We start from the raw sequence: 23,630 nt of genomic DNA on the forward strand, positions 1-23,630 counted from the left end.
TTTTTTTTCCTCCATCGATGATTCGGGGGACTAGTGTCCTCTAGAAAAACTTTAAAGAAATGCTGTTTAATAGTCACATTCCATTTATAGGGAGCAAATCAGTAGCTCAGAGCAGCAGGCAAGATTTCTTCTTCTTAGCTGTTCTTTCTGATGCATATTCCTTGAATACTAGCCCAAAGGAGAAGGCTCGTCTTAATAATTTTTTAAAACTCTTAGCTATTCATGCCAAATGACATGATCCAGATGTGCACTGCATGACCATCTTCCTGTGAACTGGGAAAGAGCTCACCGACAAGCAGCTGTTCCAGACGTGCCAGCTCTGCCCTGGGTCCTCTCCCACATTCCCCTTCTGACTGCCCCAGCCTCACCAAACTGGAAAGGCTTTCCAGAGACATTTTGGATTCTCCTAGTGACATATAAAGTATGACCCCAAGATAAGAACACAGGAATTGCCCAGGACTGGTCAATCTGACACTTCCCTGCCTGACGCTGCTTCTGGTTTCCAGGCCAGCAAACTTCAGAGAATGTATGTAAGCCATCTTCAGAAGTGTAACAGGAGCCTTAAATAAAGGGGGCAGTTGGTTACAGAGGAATCACCTGCTCACAGCCATAGCATTGGATAGAGTCCCCATTTCCCTGTCCAGATGTGATCCTAGGATTTCAGTCCTCTTTGCTGGGAACGCAGAGTGAACGCTCTAAGTCTCAGTTTCTTCATCTGTCACAGGGGGACACGAGTGGTACCTGCTTCACTGCATCGTGCCTACAGAGCCTGGCCATAGCATGTGCTCAATAAACACTAGCCATCATGATTTTAATTCCAGTTCTTGTCACTCATAGAACTGCTCCTTGCATTTCTGTAGAACTCCAGCTCCTGCTCCAGTTTCCAGGACCAGAAGATTGCCAACATGTTTGATCTGACACCAGAGTACCGCCAGCAGCACTTCCTCGCTGGGCTTCTCTTTACCGAGCTGGCCGCTGCCCTGGATGCCGAAGGGGAAGGGTATGTTTCAGACATTTATAATGGAACACAAAGGAAAAAAAAAGCTGCTCCTTAATAAAGTTTGCAGTTCAGCCTCTCTTGCTTGGCGAAAATCTCCACCATTCACCAGTTCCGAAGAGTAGAAGCAGACACGTTTAGAGAAAATGCTGCTATAGGAATGTGGAAAGGCACGGGGTAGGGAGAGAAACCATAAAATAGCTCTTTTCAACCTCCTATTCTTTGAGAGGAAGTTTCCAATTCTACTAGGTTTCCAGGGATGCTGATTCGTGAGCTCCTTAGAAGCAGGAGCACTGTTTTTAGTGCGTGCCTTGGGTGATGTGTGCACGCAGAGGCAGCAGCCAGGTGCCGTTTGGATCAGTGCTAACAAAGGAAGTGGCCACTGATGAGAAGGTAGTTGCCCCGTGTCCAGATTAGGTTTCTTGCAAAAAGACCTTCCCGGTCTAAGAGAGATGCCACAGGTCCAGGGCTTACACGTTCTTTCACTGCTTATACACCTGATCACCTGTAGGCACGTGGCAATATCTGGACTTGAAGTCAATGAACTGGGACTTCTGTTCTTTCCTTCTTTTCCTCTCCTCCATAAGCCCAAAGGATCAGACCTGACTGGACAGAAGCAGACAATGCCTTCCACAATACTACACGTTCCATTCAGCAATTACTGAATGCCTACCAAGGGGCAGACATAGTTGAGTGTTGGAATATATCAGAGATATTTCAATGCACAAAACAGACAAAATCCCTTGCCCCCAGAGAGCTCACCATTCAGGGGCTCAAATCCAAGGAGCCTTAGGATTGGAAAATAATTTAGGTTCAGCCCTTTTGGTGTTCACATGAGGCCCACAGAACTGAAGGAACTTGCCGAAAGTTACATAGCACAGCCAAGTCTAGAGCCATGGTCTTGAGAGTCCCTCCTCAGGGCCCACCCTCCTATACCACATCACCTCTGCCTGGGAACCTACTCCTACAATGCCTACGTTCTTCCTTCCTCTGCTAATAGAGGGCACTGGAATAGGGTACGCTGACTAACGGCAGCATGGCTGTATGTTATAGATTCTTGTCTGATTGGAAACTCTCAGGTTCTCTCGAAGTGCTTATAATTTTGTGGCAAAAACAGGACATCATTGTATGAAACAATTGCAGGAGCACAAGATTGTGTAACTTCAATAACAAATGTGTCCTAAGCGCTTTGCCCATCCTGATATTGCCTAAGTGAATGTAGGTCTCTGTCGCCCAGCAGGTCGTTGTGGGAAGTCTGATGTTCTTAGCTCAGAATTCTGCCTCCTTCCAGAAATTCAGGTGTCAAGTGTATCCTTAGAGAGCTTCATTTTCCAAGGCTTCAATTTCGTCTTCTCTCAACCCTAACTAAACTCCTCTCAGTTTTCTCAATAGAACTTTCTACTCTGTAGCTAACATAAATTTCCACAGCAACACAAAGTGCCCTGACAAATATGCTGAAAGGCGCTGAGAAGGAGGCTTATACACAAAGAAAATTGCCTTCATACACACACACGCACACGCACACACACACACACACACACACACACACACGCTTTGTCTTAATTGTCCTTTAATAGCATGGATTCACGTGATTTCTAAAAGTGCTCTTTAGTATTTACATAAACGGTACTTTCTATTTTCCATTTCTCTTCTAGTGAAATGTCTAAGGAAACAGCCTTTACATCTGTTTTGATTCCTCCTAAAATTGTTGCTGTTATTTTAAATACTAGCAACAGAGTAGAGTATGTTCAGAAGCCATGATGTGATTATGTTCAATCAGGTAGGTACATTCTTCACACGTGTACACACACACAAATACACACAAGGTACCTTTTCTACCCCCCCCCCAGAGGAAACTAATTAAGAGTGCCACTCCTTTGGCGACACAGTAATCCCTGATCGCGGTGTTGTCAGTTACTCTCCTGGAGAGTCATTAAAAATACCATCACGGACTTTACCATGTGGGTGAAAATCTCAGAAACATCTTATCCTTTGACAATATTTCCTTTTGATCAGTACTTCCTTTTGCTGCCAATGTAATTAGTAGACTCACCAACACCTGCCCATATGAGGCGCAAGGCCAGTGGGACACATCTCAGTACCTGAACTCCTGAAAAGGAGCCACAGGTCTAGTTTCTAATGGATCTCTCTGGAGCCCCCCTTACCTGGGGGTATCCACAAACATCCACATATCATTAAATCCGTAGTGGTTTTCCAGAATGTGGAAATTATCTAGCATCTTTGTGTTATGCTACCAAATGTTTAAAGAATTAATTCCAATCCTTCACACACTCTTCCAAAAAAATAGAAGAGGAGAGAACACGTCCCAGCTCATCCTATAAAAGCAGCATTACCCTGATGGCAAAAGCAGACAAAGACATCAGGAGAGAACCGCAGACAAATATGAATATTGATATAAATATCCTCAAAAAATACTGGCAGACTGCACCCAACAACATATAAAAAGGATTGTACACCATGGCTAGGTAGGATTTATCCCAGGAATGCAAGATTGGTTTAGCATCTGAAAATCAATTGATGCAATACATTATATGAGGAGAATAAAGGATAAAACCCACTCAGTCATCTCAATAGGTGAATAAATACTGAGTGAAGTAAGTCAGACAGAGAAAGAGAAATATCATATGATATCGCTTATATGCAAAATCTAAAAAGAAATGATACAAATGAACTTATTTACAAAACAGAAACAGACTCCCAGACTTAGAGAACCAACTTGTGGTTACTAGGGGGGAAGGGTTGGGGGAAGGGATAGCTGGGGAGTTTGGGATTGACATGTACACACTGCTATATTTAAAATGGATAACCAACAAGGACCTACTATATAGCACAGGGAACTCTGCTCAATATTATGTAACAACCTAAATGGGAAAAGAAGTTGAAAAAGAATAGACATACATGTATAAGTATAACTGAATCACTTTGCTGTACACCTGAAACTATCACAACATTGTTAATCAACTATACTCCAATATAAAATTAAAAGTTTGAAAAAAGCATTTGACAAAATCCGTTAACTCTTCCTGAAAAAAGACACTTCACACACCCTTTAGGAATATATGAGAATTTCCCCAACCTGATAAAGGCATCTGTGAAAAACCCACAGCTAACGTCATACTTACTGGTGAAAAACTGAATACTTTCTTTCTAAGGTCAGGAGCAAGACAATGTCCACTCTTGCTTCTTCTATTCAACATTGTACTGGAAGTTCTACTCAGAGAAGTTAGACAAAAAAATGAAATAAAAGGCATCCATATCAGAAAGGAAGAAGTAAAGCTATCTCTATTCACAGATGACATGATTTGTTTATAGAAAATCCTAAAGAACCCACTAAAAGAACTATTAAAGGTAATAAGCGACTCACGGACTTAGAGAATGAACTTATGGTTACCGGGGGGGAAGGGTGGGAGGGAGGGATAGACTGGGAGTTTGGGATTGACATGTACATACTGCTATATTTAAAATAACCAACAAGGACCTACTGTTAAAAAAAAAAAAGGTAATAAGTGAGTTCAGCAGGGTTGCAGGGTATAAGATCAATATACAAAAACTAACTGTATTTCTATACTCCTGAAATGAACAATATGAAATTAAAAGAAAAATTCCACTTAAAGTAGCATCAAAAGAGTAAAATTCTTAGGAATAAATTTAACAAAAGAAGTACAAGACTTGTACAATGAAAACTATAAAACACTTTAGAAAGAAATAGATCTAAATAAATTGAGAGGCATGACGTATTCATGGATCAGAAAATTTAATATTGTTAAGATGGCAATACTCCCTAAATTGATCTACAAATTCAATCCAATTCCTCTCAACATTCCAGCTGGCCCTTACAGAAATTGACAGGCTGATACTAAAATTCATGTGGAAATTCGAAGGACTCCAATATAGCCAAAACAATCTTGCAAAAGAAGAACAAAGTTGGAGGACTCACACGTCCCAATTTCAAAACTTACTACAAAGCAAAAGTAGTCAAGACTGTGTGGTTCTGACATAAAGATAGACCTGTGTAAATTAATGAAATTGAATTGAGTCTATAAATGAATCCTTACATTTATAGTCAACTGATTTTTCAACAAGAGTGCGAAAAAAATCAATGGCAAAAAAATAGTGTTTTCAACAAATGGTGCTGGGAAAACTGGATATCCACATCCAAAAGAATGAAGTTGGACCCCTATCTCACACCATATACAAAAGTTAACTCAAAATGGATGAAAGACCTAATTGTAAGTGTTAAAACTATAAAACTCTTAGATGAAATCTTAAGGGTAATCTTCATGAAATTTGATTAGGCAGTAGTTTCTTAGATCTGACATAAAAAATACACCCAGCAAAAGAGATAAGTTAGACTTCATTAAAATGGAAACGTCTATGCTTTATAGGACATCATTAAGAAAGTGAAAAGACACCAAACAGAATGGGAGAAAATATTTGCAAATCATAGATCTAATAAGGGATTTGTATCTAAAACATATTTTTAAAATCTTACAACTCAATAATAAAAGAACAGATAACTCAGTTTTTTAAAGGGCAAAGGATCAGAATAGACAGTTCTCCAACGAAGCTGTGACCAATAAGTACGTGAAAAGGTTTTCAACGTAATTAGCCATCAGGGAAATGTATATCAAAACTAGTTAAATACCCCTTCTGTCTTAGTTCCTTTCGGCTGCTATAACAAAAATATCATAGAATATTTTTAGAATAGGTGGCTTATAAACCACAGAAATTTATTTCTCACAGTTCTGGAGGCTGGGAAGTTCAAGATCAAGAGCTGGCAGATTCAGTGTCTTGTGAGGACCCACGCCCTAGTTCACAGATGGCCATCTTCTTGCTGTGTCACCCCATGGCAGAAGGGGGCAAGGGAGCTCTCTGGGGTCTCTTTTATAAAGGCACTAATCTCATTCATGAGGGCTCTGCTGTCATGACCTAAAGCCCTCCCAAAGGCCCCACCTCCAAACACCATCACATTAGGGCTTAGGTTTCAACATATGAATTTGGGAGGCAGGTCACAAACATTCAGTTCCTAGCACCTTCATACCCACTAGGATGGCTGTAATACAAAAGATAGATAATAACAAGTGTTGGCAAAGAGAAAATAGAACCTTCCTATACTGCTAGTGGGAATGTAAAGTGATGTAGCCACTGTTGAGAACAGTTTGGTGGTTCCTCTAAAGGTTAAATATAGAGTTACCAGATGATCCAGTAATTCCATCCTCAGGTAGATACCCAAGAGAAATAAAAAACCTATAACCACACAAAAACTTATACACAAATATTCATAGCAGCATTCATAATTCATAATAGCCCAAAAATAGAAACAACCCAAATGTCCATCAATTGATGAATGCATAAATAAAATGTGATCTGACTATGCAATGGAATATTATTCAACAATAAAAAGGAATGAAGTACTGATTCTACAACATGGTGAACTTTAAACATCATGCTAACAGCAGAGCCAGGACTAGAACACAGGCAGTTTGTCTCTGGATTCTGTAGGCCTCTACCCTGCTTTGCTTGGTTTTCACATCGTCACCCCATTGTTTAGGAGCATTCTGGTCAACCTCGCTTCACTCTAACCTTTGGCTTTTTGTGTGGTGCCAATAGGATCAGCAAAGTGCAAAGGAAAGCTGTCAGTGCCATCCACAGCCTGCTCAGTTCTCACGACCTGGACCCGCGTTGTGTCAAACCGGAGGTGAAGGTCAAAGTTGCTGCCCTCTACCTGCCTTTGGTTGGTATCATTTTGGATGCTTTGCCTCAGCTCTGTGACTTTACAGGTAACAATGCCTTCTGTTTCCTTCGTTTGATTGTTGGGAGCGCTTGCCAAATGCCCCACTAAAATGAGGTTTCTGTTACTAGCTCCAGTGTTGACATGCTTGTGTGAGCAATTCCCAACACCGACTTTTTTAACATGGGCCCCAATGAGTGTATTTTTTTTTAAGGCACATAGACCTGTATATGTTTTTCATTTAGAAATCGTTTGTTTATTCATTCACTCATTGGTCTGCTGGTATATGATGAACATTATAGACCATACACCACAAAGGATAAGATAATAACAGAATTATTTCTTTTGGAGATCCGTGCTCTAATGCCTTGAAATAAAGTTGTTCCTTTTTTCTCTTTTTTCTTTTATGAGCTTTGAAGGAAAGAAGCAGACTCAAATGAGTCTAAACACTTGTACCACGCAAAAAAAAAAAAAAGGCATTGTATCTGACACGCTTAGGAGATTCTGCCGCGGCAGAGGAATTTTGCTTTTGGCACTAAGAGGCTCATTCTAAGGTTGAAAGTCAGTATCTCCCACTTGGCCACAAGAGGAAAGGATAGATTGTCTGAAAGGCCTTTGTGTACCTCCTGGGTTTATTTGCATGTTGCTGTGTGGATTAGGGAATGTAGACAAACAAAACTACCCTCTCCCAAAAAAGGGCATCTTACCTGAGACCTTAGAAAGACAAGCCCATCTGCCTACCCTCCCCACAACACACACTCACACACACACAATTCTGGCCACTTCAGAGTGGTTCTTGCTTTTTCCTCAGCAAAGGGAAGTTCTTAAACATTACCTTGCTTGTTGTCTCAACTGAGGAAGGATCCCAAGGAACGCTTATTGAGCCCAGCATCCTTGGAAGCAGTCATGCTCGGAATCTTAGAACCATCCATGTTTTCTTGCTTCCTGCAAATGCAAAGTGTCCTATGTGACTAAGTTATTTCTAAAATCCTTGTGGTGACAATTCTTTAGCTCATAGAATGAGGAAAAAATGGGCAGGGAAATTACAGAAGCAAGCTTGGCACAAGAGATGAGCCAGCTGCAGGGTGAGGTGCGTGGAGCTTCCTGTAGCAGTGCCTGACTGGAGGGCAAATGGAGAACAGAGTTGTCTTCAAGATTTAAAGATGCGATTCAGAGCATAGCAGGTGACTTGCAGACCATTTCTAGGATTTTGCCTGGACCTTTCAAGAAAGTTTCACTTGTAGACCTGTGATTTGTTTGTTCCCAAAGCAGGGAATCACATTAGCATGCATTATCCTAAGCTTCCTTGTTGATTCGAATTTTCCAAATCAGTGACTTGGGATCAAAACTTTTCAGCACTTGGTCTTTGAGCCTTTTAAGTCTCAATGGTTTCTTTACGTGTGCACTGAACTTTATAGTCATGATGTAGCTGACAAGTGGGAAAACAGTATAAGTATTCTATTATTAGAGGTAATATAGTGCATCTGTTACATATGAAATCTTTCGATTGATACTAATAAGAATACAGTATATTTTTTTAAAAAGATACAACTGAATTCAAATTCCAGCCTATTTATTACTATATATGACCTTTGGAAAGTTCCTCAGCCTTTTAATGCCTTCCCTTCCGTTCCTCGGTTGTAAACATGTGATAACAATGCCTATATCTTAGGGTTGTGATAAAGATGAAATGAGAGAACTTCTATAAAAGCATTTTGGCAGCAAATGTTTCTATCCTCTCCTCGCCTTGTCTTGTAACCATGACCCTGTGCACATTTAGGGGAAATGAGAACGTATGCTCACATTAATCCTGATAAAGTTATCAGGTCTTGAATAATTGCCACATCTCTTCATTTCACCATTTGTTTAAAAACTCAACTGACTTAAAAACAACAGTGAATTATTATTTTTAAAAATTGAGTTCTGTTTTTATGTTTGGCAGGTGAAAATACTGTTGACACTAGTTTTTATGAAAAATTGAAAGTCAAAATACTATAATGTTGACAGGTCTAGTAAAATTACAGGTTTTTAATGGATCAGTCATACGTGTTTTAACACACTTTTCTCAAAACTGCTTAAACAAATATTAATACTTTCTGTGTGTATGATTCATAATGGTCTTAAAACGAGCCTTTTAAATGGTGGGTCCTTATTTTGTTTGCATACATGTAGACCTATGTATAAATATAGATACATCTATATTACATGGATACAATAAATTAACATTTATTTCAAACATTCAAATTTTAATAAATTATTGCTGAATTTGTGATAATAGCTTGTTATTCTATAAGGTACTATTTAATTCTGTAATTATAGGTTCCTTTCTATTTGATCATTATTTGAAATATACGAATGAAGTAAAAATATCATATTATAGAAAAGTGTTATGAAAGCTTTGAAATTTTTTTTCAGTTTGAAAAATTAACTTCTAGCCTAATCTTGTGCTGGACGTGTTCTCTCTTTTATTAGAATGCCTACTTTTTCCTATAGATGCTAAACAGGAATAAATAGATGATAAATAGATGCTGTTTTCCTGTAGCAGATAAATAATGCTAAATTTCAGGTTTAAAAAGACTGTGCTGACCTTAGTAACTAAGTATCAGTCACACATGGGGCAGTGGGTAGGGAACATAGGGTAATAGCATCTTTGGCTTGATGGCAAGAAAGATTTTTTTAAGACTTTGTTTTTTAGAGCAGTTTTGGGTTTATAGCAAAATTGAGAGGAAGGTCCAGAGGTTTCCCATACACCCCCTGCCTGCACACATGCACAGCCTCCCCATTACCAGCATCCCCCGCCAGAGGGGTGCATTTGTTACAATAGATAAACCTACACTGACACATCGTAATCACCCAAAATTCCTAATTTACATTAGGTTTCACTCCTGGTGTTGTACATTCTAAGGGTTTGGACAAATGTGTAATGATATGTATCCAGCATTGTAGTATCATACAAATTAGTTTCTCTGCCCTAAAATTCTTCTGTGCTCTGCCTATTCATCCCTCCCTTCCCCCAACCCCTGGCAACCACTGAACTTCTTACTGTCTCTATAGTCTTGCCTTTTCCAGAATGTCGTGTAGTTGGAATCACACAGTATGTAGCCTTTTCAGATGGGCTTCTTTCACTTATTAATATGCGTTTAAGTTTCCTCCTCACCTTTTCATGGCTTAATAGCTCATTTCTTTCTAGCACATTGTCCGGATGTGCCACAGTTTATTCATCCATTTACCTACTGAAGGACATCTTGGTTGCTTCCAAGTTGTGGCAATTATGAATAAAGCTGCTATAAGCAGCCATGTGCAGATTTTTGTGTGGACAGAAGTTTTCAAGTCCTTTGGGTAAATACCAAGGAACATGATTGCTGGATCATATGGTAAGACCAATAGTATTTTAATTGCAGCTGCAGATGCCCGCAGTGGAAAAAATCGTACCAATGGCTCAGATGAAGAGCAAGAAGGGACCAGTGCAATTAACCAGAATGTGGCACTAGCCATAGCTGGGAATTTTACTTTGAAGACAAGTGGAACAATGCTGTCTTCCCTGGTATGTTGGTGCACAATTTCTCCTGTTTATTTTTCATTTTGTGTCTTTTCCCATCCTTTAATGGGCTTGTTCCTAAATTCACCCACCAGAACCCAGCATAGAGCAGGCAGTGAGATTTCTGCCTCATTGCTTGACGCTAGAAGGAATCATTGTGAGGCTAGCAGTTGGAAAGGGAGATGGCACAGTTGAGGCAGCACACAGTCAGGCAGCGTTCTGGCAACAGCAAGAGACTCACAGATCAAATTCAGGCAGTTTCAATGGTGCCAAGTTCAAGGCTCAGAAAACCAAGAAAGGTGAACTTGGAAAACCTGAGATATTGCAAAGGAGATCAAACCTAGGCTCCCTCAGGTGGGAGGCTGGCACTGTGTTTATTCTATGCATATATTATTCATTCTGTGTCTGCCTTAAAAAAAAAGATTGAAGGAGGCCGGTCACTTGGTAGGGTGTGTCTTAAGCTTCTTCAGCTTTTCTAGGTCCCCAGAGAGCCTAAGCAGAGTTGTTTGGCTCTGTTCTTTTGCACAGACGCTATGGGCTTGAAGAGGGGCTCGTGCAGGAATACAACCTCTGATTCACTTGAGGTGGGATCTACCTCTGTTCCTTGCTGAGCTCTGACAATCCTTTCGTCAAGACAGTGCTGCATCCTCCAGCTTAATTTAACTTTGCATTTCAGTGTAGCGTTCATATCTGCAGAGAACTCAGCTCAGTTCTTTCCCGGGAAGGCAGCCTCTCAACCTAATTCTGCTTTGCTGGGTGACTTTCTTCTCTTCCCTCCAGCACTCCCCCATTCCCCACACACCCCCATGAGAGTTGAAGGACAGGAGGTAAAAAAAGAGAAAAGAAACACTGGAGAGTTGACATCAGTCATCCTACAGTTGAATAAATATGGTGTGCTTTATGACCTCCTCCACCTTCCTACCTTCTTACCAAAGTTAGCTGCCTGAGGTGGTGTGTGCCTTTTACATGGTTGTCTCCGACAGAGAAACTCAAAAGCCCAAGAACCTTCACCTCTTGGAAGTTATTTCCTATGAAGTTATAATATTGTGTGTATACTCAATACATCTAAAGATTTCACTTCTTGTGGCCAGACTCAGAAAAACTAAAGTAATTTCGTGAGCCCTATCATTCCCATCCAGACCTACCATTTCCCTCACATATGAACTAATACCTCACTGCAGCTTCACCACTACATTCCGTTGGATGTTAGCTGTGCCACGTGAATCACATATTGTGCTTTGTGTTGATTGGATGAGTGACAGAAAGTGTGCTCAGCACTCTGAAATGAACACTGCAGCCAAAGTATGAAAGCAAACAGCCTGAGCCCCTACACCTCCCCCCCCCAGGAGAGCAGAAATTGTGGTTAAAGTCCCATTACAGAGGCCTCCACTGAATTATGCACTTGATTAATCTGCTGAGCAGTTCACGACCCTTATACTTTGGACTCTGACAAAGAAGCTAAATCTGGAACAGTTAGGGTATTTCGGGAAACCAGCCAGGGTAGTTCTCTGCTATAAGTCCAACCCTGCAGTCGCCAGCTTGAAGGAGAAATATAATACTTGAAGATCTCACAGCTGGGAAGGCCCTGTGTTATCACTGAGATTGGGTTGGGGGAGGGCATGGTCAAGGTCCAGGGCAGACCACCAGACCACACTGCTCCTGAAACAGAGGGTGCCCTGGCTGAAAGCCTGGTTAGAATACTGCCCCGGGCCAGCCCCTTTGCAGAGCCGCCCAGCTCAAAGGAACATGGCCTCCCCGGCTGGAGGAGGGCAGAGCTCCCAGAAACATCCCCGTCAAGGTGAAGTACCGTTACTGTGTCTTAGGAAATAGCATCCCTTTCAATGTGTCTGCTGCTCGGCCTCTTGCCCTACTTCGATCTCCCAATCTGCCTGCTTTCAGCCCTACAAGCAGTACAACATGCTGAATGCCGACACGACCCGAAACCTCATGATTTGCTTCCTCTGGATCATGAAAAATGCCGATCAGAGCCTCCTTAGGAAGTGGATTGCTGACCTGCCATCAATGCAACTAAACAGGATTTTAGATCTCCTTTTCATCTGTGTCTCATGTTTTGAATACAAGGTATTGTTCAAGTTCTATCTTGTCTTGTCACTGTTCCCCTCTGTTTGGGCAGTGGGGGCATCCTTAACTTTGTCTTATTTCTGTATTAAAGTCCATAGCCTATTTGTATATCCATAACCTATGTAGCTATGATAATTCCACCGGCAAAGAATCTCTTCCTTCTGCAGAGAGAATCTCATTCCCGTTAACAGGATTTCAGCCTTTGGGGCGTGTCTGTGTAGCACATGTCCAAACTGGCTGATGTCACCATGAAGTGTTCTGTCTTTAGGATTCTCCCCATGAACCGAGATCTAACCAAACTTAATGTCCTTCTGCTTCTGTCCGATCCAGGGAAAACAGAGTTCTGACAAAGTCAGTACCCAAGTTCTGCAGAAGTCGAGGGATGTCAAGGCCAGGCTGGAAGAGGCTTTGCTCCGTGGGGAAGGGGCCAGAGGGGAGATGATGCGGCGCTGCCGGGCTCCAGGTGTGTTGGATCGGCCCTTCCCTGCTGTCAGCAGAGCTTTGTACCCTTTGTGGGAAGGAGTGTCCTCCCCACATGATGAGTAGACACCATCACTTTCTTAAGATGTTATGGTAATAGAGACAAGCAGCTTCTGGGATTCTGTGCAAGATGTATGTGATGTTAGCCCCATTCCTCTAAGGGAAAGCTCCTTTCCTGAGATCACAAGAACCCTGGAAATGTCCTCAAATGGCATCTTCTGTTTCAAACTTGGTGGTGGTAAAAGGTCCCGTCCAAGAATGTGAGTCATAGGATGAGATTAATGGTGTCTCCCTCAAGGCTGACACTTCCCCCCGGGATATTTGAATAGTCTATGTAGATAGTTCTACTGGATAGTTCTGGTTCCAAGATCATCTTCTCAAATCATGCAGGCCACTATTAGAATGGATCCAATCCTCGCAACGGTCTCAGAGTGTGCCAGTCCTTCAGGGATCTCACCACATTAGGAATGATCTCCAAAAAGCTGAGCTCTTCTCTGTAGGATAGAGTGAAGTGTTCAGGCACCCTCAGTCTTATTCACTGTGCTCAAGAAAAACAGAGTGACAGCTCCTTCTAGCAGTGGGACACCATGGTAGGGAACTTGGAAGGAGACGAGCTTTTTCAGTGGTGGTTGGACACCCTCTTTCAACACAAACACTCTCCTTTTCAATAATTCAGGGAGAACCCCCAATTTCACCGGAACCCTGCGTTCATGAGAAATGTGCTTGCTGACACTCCAGAAGGGCAGGTGTTCTTCTAAACTCTAGCCTGTCAATCAAAGAGCAGGTCAGCCCAGACTTGGCTGTGGGCTTCGTCTCCCACCAGCACCCAGCATGGATCCTAATTAGCCAGAGGAGTGATGCTGAGTCCTCTCAGTTGAGCTTGTTACGGAACTTCTGGTTATCTTGCTACTGCTAATCAAATTCCTGTCGTGCATTTCTTAACTCCTAGGGAATGACCGATTTCCAGGCCTAAATGAAAATTTGAGATGGAGGAAAGAGCAGACACATTGGCGGCAAGCTAATGAGAAGCTAGATAAGTAAGTCACTCAGCAACTTTGTACTACTTTTACCTAAAGTTCAAAACTATTTTTCCCAGGCTACTTGTATTACTGAAACAACTACATCCTTCCAAGGGTAAGAAAATGAAACATCATTATCTGTGTAAATTCAATTCATCCAGGGACCCGGGATAATCAAAGGTATAAAGAGTTATGATTTCCAGCCCTTAAACATTTATCACACTGATAAGCATTTAAAGAAAACTAATATTTAGCAATCTCAGCTAGCTTAAGAAAAGCCGCTGATGAGGCAGGACAGGGTACCCAGGACCACATCATTTCAATCCATATTTACACTCCAGAAATGTGTACAAAGATGTATATTCAGGGACATTTATGTCAGCATTACATAAAATTGTAAAAAAACTGGAACATTCTTAATGCTTAAGAATAGGGAAATATGTAATGAAATATTAGGTTGGCATTTAAATGTTTTCAAATCATTTTAATGATATGGGAAATGCTTATGATATAATGTTAAGTGAACAAAGCAGAACAGATACTTGTTTTTAGAGTACAATCTTAAACCTCCAGCTACACATAGTAAATACATTTTTAAAAGACTGGAGGGAAATTTACCAAAACATTAACCATGGTTTTCTTTGGGTGTTGAGAATATGTGTAAGTGATGTTTTCCTTTTTATACTTTGCTGTGTGTCCTACAACGGATCTGTATTATGATGTATTATCAGAAAACAATGCTAAAATGAAATGAAAGAAGAAAAATCCTGCTTGGATTGCAATATATGCTATATACGTATTGCTATAGGTGCAACAATTTGGACATATGAATGCTAAAATGAAATTGAATAGATAGCACATATCAGCTGCTCCTCTTAGCAACAGGTAGCCTAATGAATCCTAGGGTTCACTGGCAAAACATTATATGGCTAAAGACACCCCCCCCCCAAACACACACACTTGACAAGGCATAGGTAGGGTATCCCCATGGTGTATAAAGCGCCCATCATAAGGAGGGATGGGAGATGGGGCAGACTTGAGTAGCAGTGTTGTTTTGTAAATAAATATGTTACTATCTTGGTTGTTACCACAAGAATGAATCAATCTGGCTCACTTATGGGACTTTTGGGAGTCAAATTTATTTTAAAACATTAAGGAGGTAAATATTTTTATTGTATGTGTTACTTGCACAGCCCAGTTGTTGGTCTTATGAACAATATCCATTTGGTTTGGGTATTTTATGCTTGTTCTAAGTTCCCTGAACTGATTTATAAGATATTGGTTCTGAGAGTGCATAAGTTCTAGTTCAGGCAATGAAACCCGCCCCCTGCCCCCCCAAAATTAAAGAAATATTGTATGTAGTTAGTTGCCACAGAACTGCTTGGGTGGTTAGGCCATGAGGTTAAAAGAAGAGCCTAACAAAGCATGTTTGCCTGGGCTGTGTGAGTGGATGTTTGGGGAGACCTTTCCCTTTTGCTGCAGAAACAACACAATACTGAGACTTTCCATGCAGGGTGCACCAAACCGCTCCAGGTCAAGTCTCAGCCCTGAGCTACGGGATGGACTGCTCATAATCAGAGCTAATGATTCTCCTCTGATCATCTTCAGGGGTGATTTTTTTAAAAAGAGAAAACACAGTAAAATTGTAACTGCTAAATTAAGCTATTTGGAAAACTTCTGTAATTATAATAGTGGTGTCTTTCACCTTTTTTCTTTCGGATCACTTTTCAATTATTTTGGCTCTGTTTCTTTTAGAGCAGTCATTTTCAACCTGGGCTGTACATTAAAATCACCTGGGGAGCTTTCACAATCTCCCAGTGCCCAGGTGTACCCCAGGACAGTTAGCTTGGAATCTCTAGCAGCAGGACTCAGAAATCAGTATGTGGTGAAACTCCCTAGGTGTTTCTTGTGTAGTCAAATTTGAGAGCCATCGTTTTAAAAAAATGGCTTTTTAAAACTCAAACTAGTAGTGGTGATGGTTGCCCAACAAATATGAATGTACTTAACTGTACACTTAAAAATGCTTAAGGTGGTAAATTTTGTGTTATGTGTATTTTACCGCAATTGAAAAATTTGGAAAAAAAAATCCAGATTAGGTCACTCTAGATCTGCACTGTCCAGTACAATAGCCAAGGTAGTACTATAAGTGAAAAATACATGCCAGATTTTGAACATAGCACAAATAAAAAGAATGTAAAATATCTCATTAGTAAGTTTTATTGTGATTACACATGGACTATTTTTTGATATATTGGGTTAAATAAAATATATTAACATTAATTTCACCTGTTTCTTTTGGCTTTTTCTGGTGTGGCTACTACAAAATAGAAAATGACACATGTGGCCCCCATTATGTTTCTTTTGGATAGCTTTGCTCTAAATCTAAACCTCCAGTAAATTAATAAAAAGTAGCTTTTAAATTTCACTTATTTTACACAAATATTATCATTTGGAGAATGAGGGAAAAATGTAGAGCAGCTTGGGACCACAGAGCCTATCCTAAGCGTGAAAACATTTTTCTTTACTTAAAAAAAAATTTTTTTAACATCTTTATTGGAGTATAATTGCGTTACAATGGTGTGTTAGTTTCTGCTTTATAACAAAGTGAATCAGTTATACATATACATATGTACCCATATCTCTTCCCTCTTGCGTCTCCCTCCCTCCCACCCTCCCTATCCCACCCCTCCAGGCGGTCACAAAGAACCGAGCTGATCTCCCTGTGCTATGCGACTGCTTCCCACTAGCTATCTATTTCACGTTTGGTAGTGTATATATGTCCATGCCACTCTCTCACTTTGGCCCAGCTTACCCTTCCCCCTCCCCATGTCCTCAAGTCCATTCTCTAGTAGGTCTGCATCTTTATTCCCATCCTTCCCCTAGGTTCTTCAGGACCTTTTTTTTTTTTTTTAGATTCCATATATATGTGTTAGCATACGGTATTTGTTTTTCTCTTTCTGACTTACTTCACTCTGTATGACAGTCTCTAGGTCCATCCACCTCACTACAAATAACTCAATTTTGTTTCTTTTTATGGCTAATATCCCATTGTATATATGTGCCAGATCTTCTTTATCCATTCATCTGTCGATGGACACCTAGGTTGCTTCCATGTCCTGGCTATTGTAAATAGAGCTGCAATGAACATTGTGGTACATGACTCTTTTTGAATTATGGTTTTCTCAGGGTATATGCCCAGTAGTGGGATTGCTGGGTTGTATGGTAGTTCTATTTTTAGTCTTTTAAGGAACCTCCATGCTGTTCTCCGTAGTGAAAACATTTAAAACGCAGGGAAGGGACTTCCCTGGTGGCGCAGCCGATAAGAATCCGCTTGCCAATGCAGGGGACACAAGTTCAATCCCTTGTCTGGGAAGATCCCATGTGCCGAGGAGCAGCTAAGCCCGTGCACCACAACTACTGAGCCTGCGCTCTAGAGCCTGCGCGCCACAACTACTGAACCCACATGCCACAACTATTGAAGCCCGCATGCCTAGAGCCCATGCTCTGCAACAAGAGAAGCCACCACAACGAAAAGCCCGTGCACTGCAATGAAGAGTTGCCCCCGCTCGCCACTACTAGAGAAAGCCCACACAGAGCAGCAAAGACCCAACACAACCAAAAGTAAAAATTTAAATTAAATTAAAATAAATAAATAAAATTATGCAGGGAAATATTTATTCCGAGCCCTTGATGGTATGTAAGCCATAGCAATGCCCCCATCATTGGGTGAAGGGGACTCAAGCACAGCTAAGTGATTATCCTGGACCAAGAGTTTTGAGCTCATATCAGGATGCCCCAACCCCTATGGCAACATGTTGGCCACTGGGACATCTTGGGAAACTTAATTCTTCACACTTTCCTTTCCTGGCCACTATATTCAGGAGATACAAAATGTCTCTTTACATCTTCACTTGGATTTTATGAGAAAGGATAAATTAATGCATAAAATGTTCTGATTCTTTAAAAAGGAACCTAATAGAGAAGCAGCACCAGGTAATTTCCCATTCCCTCGTGGGTAATAATCACTGACGTCCAGCAGGATGTTAGATGGCCTGCCCCACAGGAATGCAACCTTGCTTCCCATTGGAAAAGGACAAAAGGCCCATACTTGACTGTGCAACCCCAAGGCAGTCTTTGGAAAGTCAAGACACTGACTCTTCCCTGACCCAGTTCTGAAACATCATCCTTTCCGAATCAAGCAGCATCGCGATTAGCCAAATTCACATCACACCCAGTCTCACCTCCTCTAGCTTGTTGCCGAGGCTTCTTGGCTCAGATCAGGAGATGGTTCTCATGGGTGAAACGCAAGAATGACCCTGAAGCTTTTTTTTTTTTTTTTTTTTGCGGTACACGGGCCTCTCACTGTTGTGGCCTCTCCCGTTGCAGAGCACAGGCTCCGGACGCGCAGGCTCAGCGGCCATGGCTCACGGGCCCAGCCACTCCGCAGCATGTGGGATCTTCCCGGACCGGGGCACGAACCCGTGTCCCCTGCATCGGCAGGCGGACTCTCAACCACTGCGCCACCAGGGAAGCCCGACCCTGAAGCTTTAAGCACCAATCTGATTGGCTGACCTAATTGCTAATAATAACCAATAATTGCTTTTTTACCCTTTTTGTTATTTTTTTAATTATCATTATTCATAATAGGGGGGATGGGGATGGCCTGGAGACTTTACCTAGAAAGCCTTTTTAACCAGACACCAATTACAGAAGGCACCTATATTCCTTAGTTACCAGTAACCGGCTGCTTTGTTTTCACTTCAAGATTGACTCTTCAGAAGATTTCTTTACACTTGGAATATAGATTACCATCATTGGGAAATGGCCAGATTTGATAGGCACTTTAATTTGACCTCTTTTTGTTTCTTAGAACAAAAGCAGAGTTAGATCAAGAAGCCTTGATCAGTGGCAATCTAGCTACCGAAGCAAATTTAATCATCCTGGATATGCAGGAAAACATTATCCAGGTGAGGACAACAAACAACTGATCTATTCAACGTGAATATGTTTACTAGAATTTAATAAGGAATTCTTTATAGAAAATTGTGAAAGAAATAAACGAGATATGAAATGCTTTTTGTTTAAATGAAATTGGGAAATTTACCATTTACAATAGTGTCCACCTTACAAATTCCAGAGATACTTACCAAACATCCTTCTGGATTTATTGACTTGAAGCTTGCTTGGAAAGAGTTAGATGCTTGAAAGACTGACTCTCATAGTTAAATCTGCCTGCGCATGTGCAAAGTTTATAATGTGGGTGGTGGGCTTACAGTTCAGTATCTAGAATAGGGGTGGTAGGGGTTTTTTTTGATAGGTCAACTCCATTTGAATTATAGTTGATGTCTGTATGGGAGCTAAGATTATGACTGGGCTAGGTAAAAGGAGTGCTAAGTGTGATTAATGATGTCTGTTTTGGACACAAATTAGTGAAGAAAAATCATTTGTACCATGAATTTGCCATCCCTGCTGTAGAAAAGTGTTATATCAATGTGAATTTTATAGTAATACAATCCACCATACTAATTTCATTTTCTAAGTGAATGCTTCCAGAAATTCTCAAGACATCTAGGTGATAATGGGTTTTTAGTTAACCTGAAAAATGAGTCCTTACATGTTTCCAATGAAAAATCATTTATTAGAGGGCTAGAAGAAGAAATATTGTCGAAACATATTTGAACTTAGTAATCCAACTTTTAAGTTATCTTTTAAAAAGTGATTATTGTACAAAAATAAAGACCAAAAGTATATGGTACCTTTGATAAATACTTGTTATCAAATACTTGGCATCGGGCTTCCCTGGTGGCACAGTGGTTGAGAGTCCGCCTGCCGATGCGGGGGACACAGGTTCGTGCCCTGGTCCAGGAAGATCCCACATGCTGCGGAGCAGCTGGGCCCGTGAGCCATGGCCGCTGAGCCTGCGCGTCTGGAGTCTGTGCTCTGCAACGGGAGAGGCCACAACAGTGAGAGGCCCGCGTACCGCAAAAAAAAAAAAAAAAATACTTGGCATCATGTTGATTATATCTTTATACAATACTGCTTTGAGTGCTATATTCTTAACCCCAGTCCTCAAAATATATTTACAGTTTTCAAAGGAAGCTGAAACTTATTTATCATTGATCTTGGGGACATTAGTCCTGCTGCAGCTGATAAATAAGCTTCTATTTAGAAACATCACTGCCACAAGCAGCCCCTAGTGTAATGGGAAGCCCACAATTGTGGTTTGAAAGCCCACAAGAAAAGCTGTGCCTTGTATACAAGGAAAGAACATTCCAAAAGCTGTTGCCCAGGATTGGGGGAAGGTGTACCTTATAACTTGGTTTAGCAGCCCAGAATTAGGCATAAATCCCAAATCAATTGGGAGTTTGGGAATAAAGTCATGTGGAAATAGGTCTTCAGCTCGCCTGGTAGTGGACGATATACGGGATGCATTCCCAAACCCTTAAGATCATAGACGGAGAGAGATGAAACATCAGCATCCCTGTGCTAATTGCCAAGAGCACCCACCTGTGTCTTCCCCCTCAGTTCATGGGCACAGCACAGGGATTCATTGATGCTGTTCTGTTCCCCCAGGCAAGCTTGGCTCTGGACTGTAAAGACAACCTGCTGGGAGGCGTGCTAAGGGTCCTGGTGAATTCTCTGAGCTGTGATCAGAGCACCACCTACCTGACTCACTGCTTTGCGACACTCCGTGCTCTCATTGCCAAGGTAAACATGGGACACTTGCTTTCTTACTCTTAATTAAGAGTTAAGATTCTCATCAATCTAGCTTCACATTTCTTGCTTCAGGTGCACCAAAACCCACAGACCACTGTGTTAAGTGACACTACGGTAAAAGTCTTAAGTCTCATTAGGAAGGAAGCAGATAACACTGCTTCTACAGGACTCACCATAAAGAGGAAAAACAGTGCCTCTCACACTAGAAATGTGGGCCCAACTATAGAAATTTGAAATGGCCACTCACTAAAGACATGAGAGTGGAAATCAGTTGAGCAACTTTGTTTTTCACCCTTTTTCTTTAGTACCTTATCAGAGTGAGATTCAATTCCTATACATGACTCCCATTCGTAAATCTTACAAAATATCATGTCATAAAATGCAGAAGGTTTAGAAATACATTTCTCATAGCCTGAAGAATATAGATTTTCCTGAGGTAAAACAGTCTATTGCAGATTCCTATCTCCCCCTTTATTGAAAATCTCGGTTGATGCCTTCTATCTGGGATTTTTTACATTTAGAAAGTGGAATCCCGGGACTTTCCCTGGCGGTCCAGTGGTTAAGACTCTGCGCTTCCACTGCAGGGGTGCGTGTTCGATCCCTGGTCGGGGAACTAAGATCTGCAAGCCGTGCAGCGTGGCCGTGGAGGGTGGGTGGGATAGAAAAAGAAAATAAAGTGGAATCCCTCTGCTCTCACCTGTCATTATCATTTGCTCTTTCTCAGTCACCAGTAATTTCCAGGGAACCCAGTAAACTCAGGCTAATTCCTTCAGAGTTGGGACTTCAGCAGGGAAGGCAGCCTGGCTAACCGTGCAGCTAATTACACAGCCCTGATCTTAGCTGAGCAGCTCATAATGAGATCTTAAGTCGACTCCGTTGCTTCACTTCATCTTCTGATTCAAGGAACTCATCATCTGTATGGAGCAGCGCATTAATTCTTGTGGACTTTTTGCTTGTCCAAGCAGCCATTTCCATATTTCAACAGGCATCCAGTCCAGAAAGCGTACGATCGTGCCAAGTGACGTCTTATGGCCCCTGTGTCTCTCCTAGTTCGGCGACTTGCTGTTTGAGGAGGAAGTGGATCAGTGCGCGGACCTGTGTCAGCGAGTGCTGCATCACTGCGGCAGCAGCATGGACGTCGCCCGGAGCCAAGCCTGCGCCACTCTCTACCTCCTCATGAGGTTCAGCTTTGGAGCCACCAGCGTAAGCGCCCAGGGCGACCCAGAATCAGCAGAGAGAGTCAATGCGAAGCCCTGGGGGAGGAAGAGTGTGCACTATTGCAGTTGACTTCTGCCACGTGGGAAGGAAACAGTTGGGCATGTAGATGGATAGCAGCTTTTGTTTGACTTTGCTTCTAGAAGTAAATTATTAAGATTGATGAATGCAGTGGTTTCCATCCGTGTGTTTCAATAAGAAATGAACAAATATGTGTAGATTCGAGGTTGTCATCTGTGGGAAAAAAAAAATACAACAGAATTAGGACTTCAGAAGAGTTTGTCCTGTTTCTAAAATCTGATTGGTACCAGAATGACCTGTGGAAGAGAATTTGCAATGATCGCTGTCATCCACACCTGAGTGTTAATTGAAGCTTAGCAGCCTTTGGAATTCAGCTTTATTACAGCACCGTCTTAGTTTGTCTAGATTTTAGTATGTTCTTTTGGAATTTACATCTGTAGTCACGTTAATGCGCGTGCTCAACTGATATGAAAAGATAACCTGGCCCATGGAAGAAAGGCAGGGCCCTCAGAATGTATTAGGTATAACTATTTAAAAGCCTTTAGGACATTCCTCAGAGGCCAGAGGCCCTTGGAATAGCCACAGTTTTCCATGGGCCTAGAAGGAAAGGAGAAACAAAGTTGCTGCGTACCCAGAATCCAGAAATCTCAGAAATCTTGCCCACATAGATCCTGTTCCTCTTTACAGTTTAAATAAAGTTCCAAGAAGAGGAATCTTGACACAAAGGGAGACATCCTGTGACCCAACTCTGTAGGAACCTTCCAGCCTTGCTGCACGGAGCTGGTCAGGTCCTCAATGAAAACTTAAAGGGAACGGACAGATTTATGTCAGGGCAATAGCCACTTAAACCAGTTAAACAACAGTATGAGTCTTGAACGAAGTATAGCTCATATTTCATTGGGAAAAAAAGGAAATGGTTGAGACTGGGTTAAAGAAACACCGGAGAGTTATTGGTATCTGGCTCTACTGCCTTCAATTATCTACTAGCTGAGTGCCTCTTATTTGTTCCATCATTATTTTTTCCTGACTCAGAACTTTGCAAGAGTAAAGATGCAAGTCACCATGTCTCTGGCATCTTTGGTGGGAAAAGCACCAGACTTTAATGAGGAGTACCTGAGAAGATCCTTGAGGACAATTTTGGCCTATGCGGAAGAGGACACAGACATGCAGACCACTCCCTTCCCCATGCAGGTAGACTGAAGAGCGTGCCTTGTCTGTGATCAGCCAGCTATAAACTCGTGTGTGTGTATGTATGTGTGTATATACACACACACATATACATACTTATACATGCATATATATGTGCATGTGTATATGTAGGTAATATATAATTCCATATAATATATAACATATATAGTTATGGATTATATAATTTTTGTGAAATATATATTATAATTATGTCATATGATACAGATAATTATATAACATATTATGATATATATTAGATGGAATCTAAGCTGAGGTCCTAAGCTGCCTCCTACTTGGTATAAAAAGGTCTGATGTTCTAGAGTACAGTTGAGGGCTTTCAGGTTGCAGATAACTGAAACTAGTTCAAACTAATTTAACCAAGAAGGTGTTGGAGAGGGAAGATAATATAACGATTCAGGACTAATTCATGGATCCCAAGGGCCAACTCACATCTGGGCCTCGGAAGTGCCTGGACCTGCAAAGGTGAGGTCAAAGAGGATCCAGTCTAGACTCCCCTCACCTGTGCTCTCTCCTGTCTTAGCGAAGCCTGTCCATGGCTGCCCCTTGGACTTTCAATGCATCCTAACTTGTTACCATGGACTCCAAAGCTGAGACTGTTTG

The 23,630-nt window shown here is 41.5% G+C and overlaps 1 protein-coding gene across 4 annotated transcripts in view; it reads left to right on the plus strand.

The window, feature by feature from the left end:
- The window catches only part of DOCK8 (dedicator of cytokinesis 8), a 223,500-nt gene that overhangs the window by 169,528 nt on the left and 30,342 nt on the right, over positions 1–23,630 (plus strand). For all 4 annotated transcript variants that reach the window (XM_082841971.1, XM_082841972.1, XM_082841974.1 and 1 more), the window contains 10 exons: positions 861–1,000; positions 6,629–6,798; positions 10,151–10,293; positions 12,187–12,369; positions 12,700–12,832; positions 13,799–13,886; positions 18,739–18,835; positions 20,442–20,576; positions 21,636–21,788; positions 22,854–23,012. In XM_082841971.1, the coding sequence (XP_082698097.1) occupies positions 861–1,000; positions 6,629–6,798; positions 10,151–10,293; positions 12,187–12,369; positions 12,700–12,832; positions 13,799–13,886; positions 18,739–18,835; positions 20,442–20,576; positions 21,636–21,788; positions 22,854–23,012 (1,401 nt within the window). The remainder of the gene's footprint in view (positions 1–860; positions 1,001–6,628; positions 6,799–10,150; positions 10,294–12,186; positions 12,370–12,699; positions 12,833–13,798; positions 13,887–18,738; positions 18,836–20,441; positions 20,577–21,635; positions 21,789–22,853; positions 23,013–23,630) is intronic.

This window comes from Leucopleurus acutus (genome assembly GCF_964270905.1).
Source record: "Leucopleurus acutus genome assembly, chromosome: 7".
Lineage (NCBI taxonomy): Eukaryota > Metazoa > Chordata > Mammalia > Artiodactyla > Delphinidae > Leucopleurus > Leucopleurus acutus.